Source organism: Macaca mulatta, chromosome 10, assembly GCF_049350105.2.
Source record: "Macaca mulatta isolate MMU2019108-1 chromosome 10, T2T-MMU8v2.0, whole genome shotgun sequence".
In the NCBI taxonomy this organism is placed as follows: domain Eukaryota; kingdom Metazoa; phylum Chordata; class Mammalia; order Primates; family Cercopithecidae; genus Macaca; species Macaca mulatta.
Window position 1 is genome coordinate 82989004 of NC_133415.1, and position 19525 is coordinate 83008528.

At 40.5% G+C, this 19525-nt stretch overlaps 1 protein-coding gene across 1 annotated transcript in view; it reads right to left on the reverse strand.

The window, feature by feature from the left end:
• Positions 1 to 19525, reverse strand: part of PSMF1 (proteasome inhibitor subunit 1) — a 42362-nt gene that overhangs the window by 12249 nt on the left and 10588 nt on the right. Inside the window, exon 4 of the mRNA XM_001112708.5 lies at positions 14456 to 14641. Coding sequence (XP_001112708.2) covers positions 14456 to 14641 — 186 coding nt within the window. The remainder of the gene's footprint in view (positions 1 to 14455; positions 14642 to 19525) is intronic.

The window sequence follows — 19525 nt, forward strand, 5'->3', positions numbered from 1 at the left end:
TCTGTCGCCCAGGCTGGAGTGCAGGGGTATGATCATGGCTCACCACAGCCTCCACCTCCTGGGCTCAAGCAATCCTCCCATCTTGGCCTCTCAAGTAGCTGGGACTCCAGGGCCACGCCACCACACCCAGCTAATTTTCAGAGACAGAGTTCACCATGTTGCCCAGGCTGGTCTCAAACTTCTAGGCTCAAGCAATTCACTTGCCTCAGCCTCCTGAAGTGCTGGGATTACAGGTGTGGCCATCACACTCGGCCTTGCATAAAGCACTTCTACTGCACACAGAGGCACAATGGTTGTCTTGATGAAAAGTACTTGTGCAGCTGTTCAAGTCGCTGGCTGAAGCAGTCATTTTTTCACAGAAAACTTTTTTTTTTTTTTACTTGAAAGAATGACAAACCATGTTTATTCGGACTTGGCTACATAGCAGACATCTTCTCCAAAAGGATGTGAGCCCATTACTTCAAGGAAAATAATGAATGGTATTTACTGCCAATGAGAAAATTCAAGTTTTCAAGCAAAAATCAGCAATGATATTATATAATAAAATGTGTCAACTTTGAGAGCAGATCTGCATATCTCAGTGAATCAATATTTTCCAAATGACCAAAATACACGATCTTCCATGACAGTATTATACACAGGTAAAAGGTCCATTCAAAGGGCATGATAGACCAGTGGATTTTAATGTAACAGATATATAAAAAAGTTCACTGATATGGATTCAGATTCCACATTACAACTAACCCTTACAAAAACTACTACTTGTCAAGTTGGTTCAACAGTAAAGAAGAGGTCGGGCGCAGTGGCTCACACCTGTAATCCCAGCACTTTGGGAGGCCGAGGTGGGCGGATCGTGAGGTCAGGAGATCGAGACCATCCTGACTAACACAGTGAAACCCCATCTCTACTAAAAATACAAAAAAAAAAAAAATCAGCTGGGCATGGTGGCAGGCACCTGTAGTCCCAGCTACTCGGGAAGCTGAGGCAGGAGAATGGTGTGAACTTCGGAGGCGGAGCTTGCAGTGAGCCAAGATCGCGCCACTGCACTCCAGCCTGGGCGACAGAGCGAGACTCCGCCTCAAAACAAACAAACAAAACAGTAAAGAAGAATATCTATAATCATTTGAAAAGGTTATTAAACTAGTCCTTTTTTCCAACAACTGATATGTGAAAGGCTTCAATGAAAACAACATATCCCCTACAGACTGAATGCAGAAGCAGAAATGAGAATCTAGTTGTCTTTCATTAAGCCAGACATTAAAGAGATTTGCAAAAATGTAAAAGAACGTTACTCTTCTAAATTTTGTTTTGAAAAGATATTTTCAGAGAAATTTGTTATTTATATTAACACTTATGGGCTTATTTTTAAATGAATGAATAAATGTGCATTTTGAAAATATCATTTTTAACTTCTAATGCAGTAGATATTGATACATATAACCCATATAAGAGCTCTCTGGGGTCCTCAATAATTTTTAGAGTGCTAGAGGGTTCCTCAGAACATAAAGTTTGAGGTTCTCCAGTGTAAGTAATATAACTCAAGGAAGTAAAAGAAAAAAAACCCTAATACACAGGGATGTTCATAGCTGTACTATTTACAATGAAAAATTAGAAATGCTTGAAATACCCCATAGAAGTGATATAAACCATAGCATACTAGTAAAATGAAATATCAGATGCTAAAAGAGTTATGTTTAGCACTTTAGTAAATGGATTATGAAATTTAAAAAGAAAATGCAGAATGCAAACTATTTGGAACATTTAAAAATATGTAAAGATACAGACTGGTTGGGATTAAAAATGAATTCAGAATGACATAAAAAAGAGCTTTATATCTAAAGATTTATTTTTAGAGAAGCTGGTTAAGCATAGAAAAACTGTTTTTTTCAAAACATGGAGCAAGATTTGGGGCATCCAGTCTCCTGACTATCAGAGGACAGATGAAGCAAAAGGAAACAGGTTAGATTTATAATGACAATAAAAAGTTAGGCTGGATAAAAAAATATTTTCCTTATAGATGGGTTGTTTTCAGTAATTCTTTCCTAGACATCTCAGGAGTAGGAAAGACCTGCCCACCTCCAATTTTCCACTACAATGGAATGTCTTCTCTAGCTACACTCCTAGCCTAGATACACCCAGTATCACAGCAGACCCAGAATCCTTTACAAGCTGCAGCCATACATCACTACACACCCAGGGAAACAAGTCTCTATTCTCTAGGGCAGACAATCCCAACTTTAGTTTGTATTTGGAAATTTCCAGGTGTGAGATAGGCAAAACAAGAGTGTTTAAGGCGAGGGGTGAGACACAGGACGGTGTCCTATGGGAAGGAGCAGAGGCTGCTATTTCTGCTCAGAGCACCAGCCAAGGGTGTTCAGTGATGGCTGCTCAGTGATGGGATAATTAACACCCTGCAGCAGACAGAGAGGCCAGCTGCTGTGCTGCTTTTTGCCTCCTTCCTGCCTGTGGCTTCACCCCAAAACTAGGCATTTCAGGGGGAAAGGAAAAGGTGGAAGTTTGAGTGCCTGGTTGCTGAGCAACGTGGTGGTGATGCGAGCTGTAGTAAAGGAACCACAGCTATCTGAGCTCATGGACAAATGGGTCTGGCCAAGGAAAAAGCAGAGAGTGGGGGCAGAGGCAGGTGAGGTGAGTACAGAGGGGAGATCTGATAGGCTGCCAATTTGCTAGAGGCTAAGAAAAAGCCTCCTCAACATTCTGCCTCCTCTTCCAACCATCTCTCCAGTTCAGTGCCTTAGTCTTGTGAAATAGGTCTGCCTGAGAAAGACTTAATTGAGGAGGGGAAAGGAGATGGGCTTTTCTCCATAATCAGTCTACGCTACATTGAATTTGTACACACACTGCTTATTACATGAACTAACGCCGACAGGTGCAGTGGGAAAAGCACGAGCTGCTGAGTTAGATCCACTTCGGGGTAAATCCCAGTGCTCACCCTCCCAGGGAGACAACACTGAGAAGCTACGTGCTACCTCTCTCAGCCACTGTCTCCTCCCCTGTAAAGTAGGGATGCCACTGATCTTCTTGTAGGGCTGTCCAGAAGATGAGCAACCATATATTAACACACTTGGTTCACAGACCAACACACGGTGAACAGCCAAGAAAGGGAAATTACTTCTGTCCTCAACACAGGGTGATGATGACGATGATAACGGAAACAATGTCTATAATGGACCTGGGCCTGGGCCTAAATACAGTTGCCCAACACCCTCTCTGGGCTGACACTCTCACACCTAATCCTACATCAAATCTGTTTTAGGGGGAAGATGGTAGTATTTAAAAACAATAAAACAAGGTTATTTTTTGAGAGACCTCTACTCATTAAACCTTCAATCTTGTTCTCATCTTTGCCAGCTACCTGAATGGGAATCCAATGAATATTTTTTTTCCAGTGACCAGTTACTAGACCACTGAATAATTACTGAATGTCAACATGTGACATCCATCATCACATTCAATCCTACAAAACCTCTGAGACAGCTGTAATTATTCCCAAGGTGCAGATGAGAAACCTGAGGCTCCAAGAGGCTAAATGTGCTGAGAGACAGGGAAAGGTACAAGCTCAGGGTTTGAACACAGCTGATCAATCTCCAAAGCCTGTGCTCCTAACTGCCACAAAATACTCTTCATGACATGGAGGGAGAGGTGAGGCAGGGAAGGAAGGGGACCAAGTTCTTCCTTCAGAGTGGTATGGAGGAGGGAAAAGCTTGATCTTCTGCCTGATCCTCTCCAACCCACCAGGCTCTTTAGCCAAAGGCACTGTTGCCCTCAGAATCCTTCAGTGGTTTCCAATTGTCCACAGGGAGATTCATGTGCTTCACATCAGGGGCTTCCCCAAATCTGGCCCCATCCTCCCTAGCTGGTATATGCTAGGATTCCAGAAAAATTATTTTTGTCCAGTTGAAGTTCAGGGACAGCCCCAAGTTTTTAGACCTTGATGCCTCTAACCTACTGTTTCCTCAGTCTGGAACAACCTTCTTCATTAAAAAAAAAAAAAAAAAAAAAAAAAAAATCTGTTGCGTAGTAATTCAGACACATGAAAAGGCCGAGAGAGAGTTTAAGAAATAATTCCCTTTCCCGTGAAGACACAGCTCAGGCAGCACTTCCAAGTAGCCTTTCCCAGGATATTCATGAAGTATCTCTGTGTTAACCTCTGTAACAGCAATTCTCTCTCTTAACTCACCTATTTCCCATGCCACAGGGGAAGTGCATGCCTCTGTAGTAGGGGCCCAGCCCTAGGAATCCCTGAACCCACAGAGAAACAAATATTTGCTGAACAGAGGACTCACCAAAAATGCACAATGCACAGGTCCAAGCAATGGGTGAAAACACAGAGCAAAGAAAATATGCGATTGAAAAAAGCCAGTAATCTTGAGATCAGACAAAAATAACTGAGTGGTGGTACGGTCAAAAGTAGGGTGAACTCCAGAGATAGAGGACCAGAGGTTTCTGCCAACCAAAACCAGGTTGGGGCAGGACTTGCTGGGCCTGCAGCAGTCCGGTGGTTGAATGGTACCCTCCTTATTTTCTGGGCCTAGTAGAATATCCACATCTTCTCCGAAGCCTCCTCAGACCAGAGACTCAGAGCCTTCACTTAGTATAGATTCACTGAACGAAGGCCTACATCACTTCTTGGTAATTTTCTACCCTGGTAAGGAGTATTGTATCCTTTCCCTTACCCTAAGTGGGGAAGCTTGACCTGGTCTCAGCAACCCACTTAACGACCCCTGCCCGGCTCTGGCTCCACTGCCTGTCCTTCCAGGGCTCTGTACAGAACAGGCCTTCAGGCTAAGATGCCCTTTCTGCCCTACTCTCTGTCTGGCTAACATCTCTTCCTTATTCTTTAGGATCAGGTACGGCTCAGATTCCTTTCCCTATGTGCTCCCGGTCCGTTGCTCATCCCTGACTAGATGATATGAGGACAAAAGGCCTCACTGGCCTTTGTGAAACACTCAGGGCTAGATCCACTGTCCCCCTACACACAGCTGACTAAATACCATGGACTTAAGAACCTAAGTGGCTCTTCAGCATCTAAATTTTGAAAACCCTTTTACTGTTAAATAATTAAAGATTCACAGGGGCCCAGACACAGTGGCTCATGCCTGTAATCCCAGCCTTTTGGGAGGCTGAGGTGGGCAGATCACTTGAGGGCAGGAGTTTGAGACCAGCCTGGCCGACATGGTAAAATTCTGTCTCTACTAAAAATACAAAAATGAGCTAGATGTGGTGGCAGCCATCTGTAATTCCAGCTACTTGGAAGGCTGAGGCAGGAGAGTCGCTTGAACCCAGGAGGCGGAGGCTGCAGTGAGCCAAGATAGCACCACTGCACTCCACACTGGGTGACAGAGGGAGACTCTGTCAAAAAAAAAAAAAAAAAAAAAAGATTCACAGGGGTTGGAAAAACAGTACAAGAGGTTCTAATACACTTTACTCAGTTTTCTCTAACAGTTAAACCACCACAAAGATCTCTCTCATGCTACTCCCCTTAATAACCACACCTACAGCTCTGCCCTCATAACCCCTGGCAACCATTAATCTGTTTAGCACCTCTATAACTGTATCATTTAAAAAATGTTATATAAGTGGAATCACACAATATGTGACCTTTTGGGAATGGCTTCTTTCACTCAGCATAATGACTTTGATTAACCTAATTGCTGTGCTTCAACAGTTCATTCCTTTATACTGCCGAGTAGTATTCCACAGTATGGATACACCACGGTTCCTTTAACTATTCATCACCGGAGGAGGGACATCTGGATTATTTCCAGCTTTTGGCTGTTACAAATAAAACTCCTCTGAACATCTGTGTACAGGTTTTTCTGTGGGCACAATTTTCATTTTTCTGAGATAAATGTTCAGGTGTGTGATTCCTGGATCTAATTATTAAGTACATGTTTAGTTTTTTAAGAAACTGTCAAATGATTTTCCAGAGTAGCTGTAACACTTGACATGCCCGCCAGCAGTGTACATGATTCAGTTTTTCTGCACTCTCTCTAGAATTTAGTATCATCACTATTTTTAATTTTAGCTATTCTAATAGGTGTGAAACATCCCATTGTGGTTTCATTTGCATTTCACCTAGCTTAATGGCTAGCAATGCTGAGGATCTTTTCATTGCTTCTTTGACATCTGTACGTGCTTCTCAGTGTATCACCTCTTCATATCATTTTTCCATTTTTTCTTTTTTCTGGGGGGACGGAGTCTTGCTCTGTCACCCAGGCTGGAGTGCAGTGGTGCCATCTCGGCTCACTGCAACCTCCGCCTCCCAGGTTCAAGTGATCCTCCTGCCTCAGCCTCCTGAGTAGCTGGGAGTACAGGTATGCACCACCATACCCGCTAATTTTTGTATTTTTGAAGAGACACGGTTTCACCATGTTGGCCAGGCTGATCTCGAATTCCTGGCCTCAGGTGATCTACCCACCTCAGCTTCCCAAAGCACTGGGATTACAGGCATGAGCCACCATGCCTGGCCTTCATTTTTCAATTTTCTAATTGGATAGTTTCTTAAGCTGTTGATTTTGAGAGTTCTTTATCTAGATATGAATCCTTTGTTAAATATATGGTTTTCTAGCATTTCCTCCCAAACTGTAGGTTATGCTTCTATCCTCTTAACAGGGTCTTTCACAGATTAAAAGTTCTAAATTTTGATGAAGTCCAATTTAGCATCTTTTTAAAATAATGTGCATTTAGTGCTGTATCTAAGAACTCTTCACTAAGCCCTAGATACTGAAGATTTCCTCTTATGTTTTCTTCTAGGAGTGTTGTAGCATTGTATGTTACATTTAAATCAATGATCCAATTTGAGGTCATTTTTATACAAGGTTTAGGTCAAGGCTCATATTTTCGCTTTTGATTATCTAATTGCTCCAGCACCATCTGTTGAAAAGACGGTCCTTCCTCCATTGACTTGTTTTTGCACCTTTGTCAGAAGTTGGCTGGTCTTATTTCTGTGCTCACTATTCTGTTCTACTTATCTATATGTCTGTCCCTCTGCCAATTCCACCATCTTGATTACTTTAGCTATATAATTAGCCTTAATATTGGGTGGAATGACTTCTACTTTATTCTTTTAAAAAATTGTTACAGCTATTCTAGATTCTTTGACTTTCCATATAAATATTAGAATTATCTGTTATATCTTGCTATATCTACAGAAATTCTTATTGAGATTTTGATAGGAATTGCATTAAAATAGTATATCAATTTGTGGAGTATCTGACATTTTTACTATGCTGAATATGTTATGTCTCCCCATTTATTTAGATCTTTGATTTCTTTCACTAGCATTTTGTAGTTTTCAGTATAAAAGTCTTATACAAGTTTTGTTAGAATTATATCTGAGTATTTTAGCTTTTTTTTTTTTTTTGGAGACGGAGTCTTGCTCTGTCTTCCAGGCTAGAGTGCAGTGGTGCAATCCTGGCTCACTGCAACCTCTGCCTCCTGGCTTCAAGAGATTCTCCCACCTCAGCCTCCCAAGTAGCTGGGATTACAGGTGTGCACCACCATGCCTGGCTAATTTTTCTATTTTTAGTAGAGACAGGGTTTCACCATGTTGGTTGGCCAGGCTGGTCTCAAACTCCTGACCTCAGGTAATCCACCCTCTCAGCCTCCCAGAGTGCTGGGATTACAGGTGTGAGTCACCATGCCCAGCCTACCCGAGTAGTTTTTGAACAACTACAAACAGTACGGTATTTTAAATTTCATTCCATCTGTTTATTGCTAGTATATAAAAATACAATTAATTTTTCTATGTTAATCTGGTATCCGGCAACCTTGTTAAACTCATTTTTATTATTATTTTAGGTAGATTCCTTGGGATTTTCTATGTAGATCATTATGTCATCTGCATATATAAACTGGTTTATTTCTTCCTACCTTATCTGTATGATAATTCTTTTTCTTGTTTTAATGTGTGGGCAAAACTTCTAGTATTATGCTGAGTAAGAGTGGTCAGAGTGGTTATCCTTGCCTTGTTCCTTAGGGGGAGGGCATTCAGTAGCTAATTTTAAATAAATCACTTTTGCTGGTATGATGATGAATCCTTAAAATATTGTTTAGGTACTAACAAACCACGCTCTAGCTGAAGGAAAAATATTAAAAAAAAAAAAAAAAAAAAAAAAAGCCCCAGTCATGGGCAGTTATTATCGATTCTCTTGGACTATGGTTTGATCTCAAGGAAATCATTTCTATCATTATATATTCGTATTTCCAATTAAGCTAACTCTAGGACTTTTGTAAAATACCCGTTTTTTACAGCTTTATTGAGATACATTTCACTTAAAAAATTCAACCAGCTAACATGTATAATGCATGGTTTTTAGATGTTCACAGAATGTGCAAATATTCTAATTTTAGAACATTTTCTTCACCCCAAAAAGAACCTTGTACCCATTAGCAGTCTCTCCTCATTCCTGCTTTTCCATCCTCTACCTCCACCCCGGCAGACACTAATCTGCTTTCTATCTCTTGCCTATTCTGGACATTTCACATTAAATAAATCATATAATATACAGTCTTTTATGACTGCCTTCTTTCACTTAACATGACGTTTTCAAGGTTCATCTACGTTATAACATGTATAAGTACTTCATTTTTATTGCTATAATATACATATTCAGTTGTAAGCATATATCATATTTGCTGTTCATCAACTAATAGACATTTAGGTTGTTCCTACTTTTTGGCTATTGCAAATAATGCTATTTTTTGGTTTGGATTTCCATGTCACTAATGACCAATGTTGTTGCACATCTTTTCATGTGTTCATGGACTATCTGTACATCCTCCTTGGAGAAATATCTATTCAAATCCTTTGAACGTTTTAAAATTGGGTTTTCTTTTGTATTGTTCAGTTGTAAGAGCTCTTTATACATTCTGGATACAAGTTTCTTGTCAGATATCTGATTTGCAAATATTCTCTCCCATTCTGCGGATTACCTTTTCACTTTCTTGATACTATTGTTTTATGTATAAAATATTTTAATTTTGACAAAGTTCAATTTGTCTATTTTTTCCTCACTGCTTGTGCTCTTGACCTCCCAGGTGTTGTGTCTAAGAAACCAGTCTAACCGAAAGTCAGCGAATAAGACTACCCAAGGTAGACTTATTACTAGGTCTAGAAGTTTTATAGTTCAAGCTCTTACACTCAGGTGTGTGAATCATTTTGAGTTAACTGAGGAAGGGACCCAACTTCATTATTTTGCATGTAGATATCCAATTGTCCCAGCACCATTTGAAAAGACTATGGTTTCTCTACTAAACTCTCTTGGTACCCTTGCTGAAATCAATTCCCTATGAATGTATGGATTAATTTCTAGACTCTCAATTCTATTTCTTTGCTCTATATGTTTATCCTCATGCCAGTGCCATACTGTCCTGATGACTGAAGCTTTGTAATAAGTTTTGAAATTGGGATCTGGAAGTCTCCCAACTTTGTTTTTCTTTGAGATTGTTTTAGCCATTCTAGTTCCCTTGCACTTCTACCTGAATTTTAGGATCAGCTTGCCAATTTCTGGGGGAAAAAACCCAAAACCTGCTGGGATTTTCATTGGGATCACACTGAATACATAGATCAAGTTGGGGAGTATGGTTAATATTAATTCTTCCTAGTCATGAGCACAGAATGTCGTTCCTTTATTTAAATCTTTAATTTCTTTCAGTAATGTTTTATAGTTTTCACCGTACAAATCTTATACAATTCTTTCCCAAATCTTTCACAGTGCACAAATCTTTTACAATTCTTCTTTTGTTAAATGTCTAAGTATTATATTCTTTGTGGGGTTGTTATAAATGGGATAATTTCATTAATTTTTAGATTGTTCGTTGCTAACGTATAGAAATACAATTGATTTTATCGATTTTTTTTTTTTTTTTTGAGATGGAGTCTCGCTCTGTCGCCCAGGCTGTAGTGCAGTGGTGCAATCTCAACTCACTGCAAGCTCCGCCTCCTGGGTTCACGTTATTCTCCTGCCTCAGCCGCTCGAGTAGCTGGGACTACAGGCACCTGCCACCACACCCAGCTAATTTTTTGTATTTTTAGTAGAGACGGTGTTTCACCGTGTTAGTCAGGATATCAATTTTATATCCTGCCACATTGCTGAATTTGCTTAGTTCTGTTTTTTTAGCGGATTCCTTAGGATTTTCCGTATACAAGATATCATGTCATTGACAAAGAGAGATATTTTTACTTCCTACTTTCTAATCTGAATACCCTTTATTTCTTTTTCTTGAGTGACTGACCTGGCTAGAATATCAAGTACAATGTTATATAAAAGTGGCAAAAACAAAAGCAAACATGCTTGCCTTGTTCCGGATCTTAAAAGAAAAACACTCCATCTTTCTCCATTAAGGAGACTGTCAGCTGTGAGCTTTTTGTAGATGCTCTTGATTGGCTTGAGAAACCTCCCTTCCATTGTTTTTGTTGTTGTTGTTTCCGTGTGCATGTTTTTTGAAACAGTCTCGCTCTCTTGTCCAGGCTGGAGTGCAGTGGCGTGATCTCGGCTCACTGCAACCTCCACCTCCCAGGTTCACGTGATTCTCCTGCCTCAGCCTACTGAGTAGCTGGGATTACAGGCACGCGCAACTATGTCCAGATTATTTTTACATTTTTAGTAGAGACAGGGTTTCACCATGTTGGCCAGGCTGATCTTGAACTCCCGACCTCAAATGATCCACCCACCTTGGCCTCCCAAAATGCTGGGATTACAGGGGTGAGTCACCATGCCTGGCCCCTTCTATTGTGAATGCTTTTTTTTTGTTTTGTTTTGTTTTTTGTTTTTTTTGAGACAGGGTCTCACTTTGTTGCCCAAGGTGGAATGCAGTGGTGTGATGACAGACTGCAGCTTGACCTCCCAGGTTGAAGTGATCCTCTCACCTCAGCCCCCTAAGTAGCTGGAACTACAGGTATATGCCATCATGCCTGGCTAATTTTTAAATTTTTTGTAGAGACAGGGTCTCACTGTATTTCCCAGGCTAGCTGAATGCTTCTGTCATGAAAGGGTGTCAGACTTTGTCAAATGCTATCTCTCTATCGAGATGAACATGTAGTTTTTATCCTTTGTTGTATTATTATTATTATTATTTTGAGATGCAGTCTTGCTCTGTCACCCAGGCTGGAGCGCAGTGGCACCATCTCAGCTCACTGCAACCTCTGCCTCCTGGGTTCAAGCGATTCCTGTGCCTCAGCCTCCTGAGTAGCTGGGATTATAGGTGCCCACCATCACACCCAGCTAATTTCTGTATTTTTAGTAGAGAAGGGGTTTCATCACGTTGGCCAGGCTGATCTTGAACTCCTGATCTCAGGTGATCCACCGGCCTCAGCCTCCCAAAGTGTTGGGATTACAGGCATGAGGCACTGGGCACCTGGCCTCCTTTGTTCTATTGATATGGTGTATTGCACTGATTTATTTTCAGATGTTAAATCAATCATTCCTGGAATCAATTTCACTTGGTCAGGGTACATAATCCTTTGTATACATTGCTGGATTTGGTTTGTTAGTACTTTGTTAAGGGTTTTTATATCTGTATTCATAAAGTATACTGGTTTGTAGTTTTCTTGTGATGTCTTTGGTATTGGTATCAGGATAATTCTAGCCTCACAGAAAAAGCTGGGAAGTATTCTCTCCCTTCTATTTTTGAAAGACTTTGTGAAGAACTGGTATTAATAAAAAATCCTTATTAAGGAAATTCTTTAACATACCAAAAAACAGTAAGAACAGTATCATGAGTTCCTGTGTGTATTCTCACCTAACTTCAATAATTATCAATAGTCCACCATTCTTATTTTACTTATACTTCCCATCCCCCACACCTTACTCTTTTGGGGGCTGAAGTTATTTTAAAGCAAATCCCACACACATCATTTCACCTTTAAATACTTCAATGTATATCTCTAACAGATAAAGACCTCTTTTTTTTAACATAAGCAGAATTATTTCACCTAACAAAATTGGCAGTAATTGATAATGTTATCTAACACCTGGTCCATGCTAAAATTTCCCCAAATGTTTAAAAAATAATTTTTTGAATTGGTTTGAATCAAGATCTAAACAATGTCCAACACTGCATTTTAGTTGGCATGACTCTTTCCATAACGGCCTGTTTCTCCCTTTTCTCCCCATGCGACTAGTTTATTTGGTGAAAAAACAAGGTCAATTTATCCTAAACAATTTTTCTGTATTCCAATTTTGGATGTTGTATCCTCATATGTCTGTTTAACTCATTCTTCTGTCCTTCATATTTTGAAACTGGCAGTTAGATCTAGATTGAGGTTGCTGTGAACTTACTATTGCATAATATTAGAAAACAGTATCTGGCTATCCCACTTTTAGCATTAAGATTAATCAATGGGTTCATATGCTACTCGCTAGATCCACCTATTATAAAGTCCCCTATCAACCTTTACTTCATAGTTTTATCAACCATTGACAATTTGTGACTAGGTACATTATTTCAGCAGAAGTTGCAACATGGTGATTTTCTCATTCTCTCAGTTCTTCCAAGGCTAGGATTTTTACTTTCACAATTCTATACTCTAGGTCTATGAGTCCTAAATAGGGAGGTATAACCTCCAGGTGCCATAGTGCAAGCCCTGGGGTCATTTTTGCTTGTCACAGTAGTTGGAGGGCCTTCTTGGCATTTACAGGCAGAGACCAGAGATGCTGGATATTCTACAATTGATAGTAGAGATTCACGAAATGAAGAATGACCTACATCCCACACAGTTTTCAAATGTCTTGTTTAGATATTCATGGAGGTGTAAGCCTAAATAAATTATCTGAATGTAAGGCCATTTTATGTATGAACATAAAGTATTTTTTTTCTGTTACTTTAAAACAAGCACATTTTTCCAGGAATGTAACTATGGCATAATTGAAGAAACAATATTAAATCACTATTTTGTTTGCAATTCTCCTAACAGCTGTTTACCATTTCAAAAAGTCATGTTAGTAACAGCAACAGAGTTTTGTGGTATTTGAGTTGCTGACATAATACATCTGTATACAACAGCTTTTGTCACTGTTGAATTCAAGATAATACCACATACACATGTAAACATCTATGCTCTCCAGTGTACTCATGCACCTACACATGGAATATACATCATCATCTTATTAATTACTCTCTTTTTCTAATTTATATTATAGTTAGGACTTTATACTGATTTCCTCTGAAATGTGGATGAGGTAAGTTAGAATACCTATGAATTCCATTTCAATATAGTAAGAGCTATTTCACAGAATATTTGTTTTGAAATGGGCATTGGGTCTAATAAAGCTGAGAATTACTATTTACTTCAGGTCTAAAATTTTTTCCCAACCTGACTTCTGACCAGGGCTTATTCTTAAATCTTTCCAGCATGGAAAGGTGGTTAGATCACATCTGTTTACATCACAGGCAGAGCACTGTGCAGGGAGTAAGGATACCTAGACCCCAGCCCTGGCTCTACCTCTTTATTGGTGGCTGGTGAACTCAGGCAGGTCATCTTATCTCTATTCCCTTTGGTAAAATAAGATATATCAGACAAGTCATTTTCAATCTTTTCAACCACTTTTTCTAATTCTCCATTGTCTTCACAGGACTCAATATTTTTGGTAAAGACTTTGCCAAAGAGATATGCCAATCATTACTTGTAATAATTTAACTGATTTCCCATTTTTAGCTAACTAAAGGCATATAATTATGAACCAGAATAAAATAACAATGGTAGTCTACATTTATTAAGTGCTTATTTATGTCCCTCACAGTGAACTCTGTCCCTCATCCCCACCAACAGTATGATATCACAGTATGGGCTCCAAACTGAGAAGTGGTATCTCAGCTGGAGGCTGGGGTCTCATGGTCCTTGTCTCCTCCCTCTGAGCAGAAGTCTCCAGTCCTAACGCTGCCATCCTAATCTGCAAAAACCTTGGAATGTGACTCACTCACACCCCATGCTATTTTGGAAAACTTCTGAAGTTGATAGCGAGGTTGGGGGACTACAGTGAAAAGAAATGAAATGGGCAAGACATTGGGACTGCATCTCCTCTGGGTTAGTACCTCTGCATCTTTGCATTTTCTCAAAAAGACTGGCCCAGGGCCCTGTCTAGACAAAGAGCTCTGGGATGAATTAGCTGTGAATTACCTGGGCAGCAACCCTGGACTACTGCACATAAGCCCCAGAGGCACTGATCCTTGGATAGACTCAGGGGCTCTGTGTGGCCTCTAGAAAGAAGTAAGGCAGGCTTAAGATGTGGGGTAATTAGGGTGACTAGTAGCAGTTCAAGAACTCACTGCTCCACTTACGTCTCCACTTTCTAATTCCATTGAACCCCAAGACATTGATCATTTTGTTGAAAACACACACGGGCCAGGGATGGGGTCAAGTGGCAGGATGGGGATAGCTGGCTGGAATCCCGCTGCAGAAGCATGGGCTTCCCGCTGGACGCTCTGTACTCACCAGGGAGGCTGCCGGCTGGTGTGTGGATGGTGTGGAGGAATCCGGAGTGGGTCCACCTCTCTAGCGGTAGCAGGGGGGAACTCCCGGTGGGGACTGCTTACACTAGCCTTCTCCCACTGCTCATGGATAGGTGTGATGATTCCAGACACAATACGAGACCGAAGCTCCTCACTGTTCTTGTAGGTCCTGCAGGAAGCAGACGAAGAGTCAACTGCTTGCAGTTGGCTAGGAACCCTGGAAGCGGTATTCTGGCCGCAACGATGGCAGCGGCGGCCCTGAGAGCTCCTGGCGTTGCGCTTGGCCTGTTTATAAGTGGGGGAACAGGCCGCCTGGTGGACCTGGGTGAGGGGGGCAACAGCCCCACGCTGTCTCTGAGATTTGGGCCTAAGCTTCTTAGGCATCTGAGTTGCCCCTCCTCGTTACCACCCCATTAGAAAGAGGTGAGGGTGTAGGGGCACCGAGCCTGGACTGGCTACTCCTCTGTTCTCACCCACCTCACCCCTCCCTCAGCTTCATTGTGTGTTCATCATGTGTCATGGGAAGGGTCATGGAAGGCAAAGGCTCCACGGGGAGGATGAATTAGGTTCCTGGTCCAGGCAGGCAGAGCTCTGGGGGCTCAAGGTCCAGTTCTGTCACTAACTCAGGAGTCCTCGGAAGGCTGCCCCTAACACCTATCCCATCCTGCCTGGGCCTCTTTTTCTTTGCCTGTGAGAGACAAGTGACGTGAGCCACAGCTGAGGTGTGGAGGCAGGCTGAGGTAACAGAATGGGTAGGACTCCAGGCTTCCTAAAACACTGGTATTTTAAAATGAACCACATCCTGCCCATAAGGCAAAGCTCACAAATGTAAAATAACTGAAACCATACAAAGTATGTACTCCAACCATATGGAAGCACAACAGAAATCAAAACAAAAAGTTAACTCTCTAAGTACATGAAAATTAAGCAACATACTTCTAGAAAATCCTTGGATCAAAGTCCCAAAAAAGAAATATATAGCACTGAATTAAAATGAAAATAAAAACATAGGAAAATACGCAGGATATAACTAAAGGATTGCTGAGAAGAAACCTCATAGCACTAAATGCTTACATCAAGAAAGAGGAAGGAACTCAAATCAATAACCAAAATTCTGACCTAAAGAACCTAGAAAAAGAAGAGCAAATTAACCCAAGGCAAGCAGAAGTAATAAAGGTAAGAACATAAGTCAATAAAAAAGAAAAACAATAGAGAAAATGAAACAAAAAGTCAATTCTTAAAAAAAAAAATGAATACAATTGACCAACTTCTAGCAAGACTGACAAATATAAAAAGAGAGAGGACATAAGTCACCAGTAACAAGAATGAAACAGGAGATATTACAATAGATCTGTAGCCACTGAAAGGATAATAAGAGAATACTAAGAACAACTTAATCCAACAATTCATAATAGACCAATTCTTAAAAACCATAAACTACAACTCAGCCAAAATGAAACAGATAATCTGAATAGTTTCATTAAAGAAAATGAATTACACTTAACATTCTAAAAACAAAAAAAAATCTCCAGCCTCAGATTGTTTCAGGGAGAATTCTATCAAACATTTAAAGAAGAATTAACATCAATTTTACCATCACTTCTAGAAAATATACGAGGAGGGAATACTTTCCAACCCCTTTCATGGGACCAGTATTACTCTGGTATCAAAACCAGGCAAAGACCATACAAAAAATAAATAAATAAATACAGACTATTATATCCTATGAACTTACACACATAAAAAAACATCCTCAATAAAATAAGAGCAAATTGAATTTAAAAATGTATAAAAAGAATTATATACCATGACCAAGTATGACTTGTTCTAGGTATGCAAGACTGGTTAGTAGTCACAAATCAATCAATGTAATGTACCATATCAATAAGCTATGGAAGAAAAATGATATGATCATATCAATTGATACAGAAAAAAGCTTTTGACAAAATCCAACATGATAAATCCATTCAAGATTAAAAACTCTCAACAAACTAAGAATAAAGGGGAACTTCTTTAATCTGATAAAGAACATTTACAAAAAACCTACCCATAACAATAGACTTTACTGTGAAAGACTGCTTTGCCCCTAAGATTGGGAACAAGGCGGTGGTTCACGTCTGCAATCCCAGCACTTTGTGAGGCTAAGATGGGCAGATCACAAGGTCAGGAGATCGAGACCATCTTGGCTAACACAGTGAAACCTGGTCTGTACTAAAAATACAAAAAGTTAGCCAGTCGTGGTGGCATGCGTCTGTAGTCCCAGCTACTCAGGAGGTTGAGGCAGGAGAATCACTTGAACCCAGGAGGCAGAGGTTGTAGTGAGCCAAGATCACGTCATTGCACTCCAGCCTGGGAGACAGAGCGAGACTCTGTCTCAAAAAAAGAAAAAGAAAAAAAGAAAAAGGACGAGACACAGAACCTAGAATAGGTAAAACTATCTTGACGAAGAAAAAGTGGGAGGAATTATTCCACTCAATATTAAGGCCTACAATAATCAATACTGGTAGAGTAATACTGACAGAAGAAGAGACATACAGATCAATGGAAAAGAACAGAGGATCCAGAGATAGATCCACAGATGTACAGACAACTGATTTTTGACAAAGTTTCAAAAGCAATTCAATGAAGGAATAACAAATGATGTTGGAGCCATTGGACATCCATGGGTAAAAAAAAAAATGAGCCTTGATCTAAATGAGTAAGTAAGCCACTGGACATCCATGGGTAAAAAAATGAGCTGCTTGCCTGCCCAAGCTGGGTGCGGGGGTAAATTCAAATCCTCTTTCCTTTTAATGAGATCAGAGGGAAGCCTCTGATATCCCTAGGCATGTGTAAAATTCAGGCCTGATTAAAAAACCACCAGGTCCTGAAGGAGTGGTTCTCACATAATTTTTAAGCGTTGGCAGAACAACTGCGACAGCCTATCATCTCATCTGACACAGAAAGGGTACAGCAGAATGGAACACAATAGGTTTATATTTCTTAGCAAATCACAGTTTGCTCAGTGAGGAGCACAAATTCCTAGAAGAGTCAAGACATGCCACAATGACCTAACAAAGAGGGCTACATGGAGGAGGCTATGGTTGAAAGGCATAGGAGGGAGAGAGGGCCTCTGATCAGGAGGCAGAGCCATACCTCAGCTTTCACCGCCCATTTCCACGGAGATGATTCCTGGTGATCAGATTTTTTTCCCCTTTGTGTATTTTACTAAGAGCTGGACTAAGCACTAAGCACTCTATGTGCTGACATCTCATTCCATTCTCAGAAAAACCCTGAGGTAGTACTATTGTGTCCCTCATTTCACAGTAATCAAAAAACAAAACAAAACACAACACACATCCTCTCCCTCACACAAAAACCCCTCAAACAAATGTACTTAAAAAACAAATAGAGACAGGATCACAATTCTCTCTCAGTATTACTGAGCAGACGGAATGCTCTAATGAGCATGAATGGCCAATATGCCTAGGTTCTTCCACAGGTTTTGTCAATTTCTCTCCCAATGGAACTCCAAAGTGAAGAAGTCAAGAGACCATTCTCCAAATGTCCCTCCCTCACCCACTAAGAGGGTTCAGTGTCAGGGTGTGTGCAACACCCAGAGGAGCAGCATTCTGCTGGTCAGGCCTGGCTCATTTCCCCCTTTCCCCGATTTGTCTAAAGTGCGCAAAAGAGACCCAAACCCTGCCCTCAAGGAGATCACAGGCAAGGGAAGACCAACTCTAAGAAGGCAAATGTAAAATATCTACTGATTGATTAAATGCTTAAAAAATGATGTTTTGAACCAGGGCAACACAGCAAAGACCTCATCTCTACAAAAAATAAAAAACTGGCTGGGCATCATGGCACATGCCTGTAGACCCAATTATTTGGGAGGCTCAGGTGGGAGGGTCACGTGAGCCCAGCAGGTTGAGGCTGCAATGAGTTGATTGTGCCCCTGTACTCCAGCCTGCCTGGGCAACAGAGGGAAACATGTCTCCAAAAAAAATTGTAAAATGTTTTGAAGCTTTAAGCCTGGGGGCCAGAGGAAGCTTCTCTAAGGAACTGACATTTAAATTGGTAACCAAACGATAAACAGGAGTTGGCTACATGAGATCAAGGAGAGCACTTTATGCAGAGGGAAGCAGTCTGAAGAGGGCAGAATGACACTGTGGCTGAAGCACAGGGATGTGGGGAAGGCCGTACAAGGTGAGATTGAAGGGGTGAATGCTAGGCTTTAAGGCCTCATCAAGGATTGTGTTCTTTATCCTAAGAGCAATGAGCATTCCCTGAAGCCTTTTAATGGTGGTAAAATATGCATAAAATTTATCATCTTAACCATTTTTAAGTGTTCAGTAGTGTTAAGTACATTAACATTGTTGTGCAATCACCTACCATCCACCTCCAGATCTCTTTTCATTTTGCAAAACAAACTCTGTACCCATTAATTCCTAACTCCCCTCCCCATTCCCCTCTTGCCCCAGTACCTGGCAACCACGATCTACTTTCTGTCTCTATAAATTTGACTAATCTAGGTACCTTTTATAGAATCATACAGAATTTGTCCTTTTGTGAATGGCTTATTTCATTTAGCATAATGTCTTCAAGGTTTGTCCATGTTGTAGCATGGGCCAGAATTTCCTTCCTTTTTAAACCTGAATAATATTCTACTGTATTTACATACTACATTTTGTTTATCCATTCATCTGTCAATGGACAGCCAGGTTGCTTTCACCTTTTGGCTACTGTGAATAATGCTTCTATGAAGATGTGTGTACAAATATCTTTTCAAGACCTAGTTTCAATTCTTTTGGGTATATGCCCAGAAGCGGACATGCAGGATTATACAGTAATTTTTTGAAGAACTGTCATATTGTTTTCCATAGTGGCTGCACCATTTTACATTCCCAAGAGTGCACAAGGGTTCCAATTTCTCCACATCCTTGACAACGCTTGTTTATTTTCTGGTTATTTTGATAGTACTCATCCTAATGGGTGTGAAGTGGCATCACTGAAGGGTTTTAAACCAGAGTTGTAACCATGATCTGATCTATGTCTGAAAAAGATTGGTCAGACT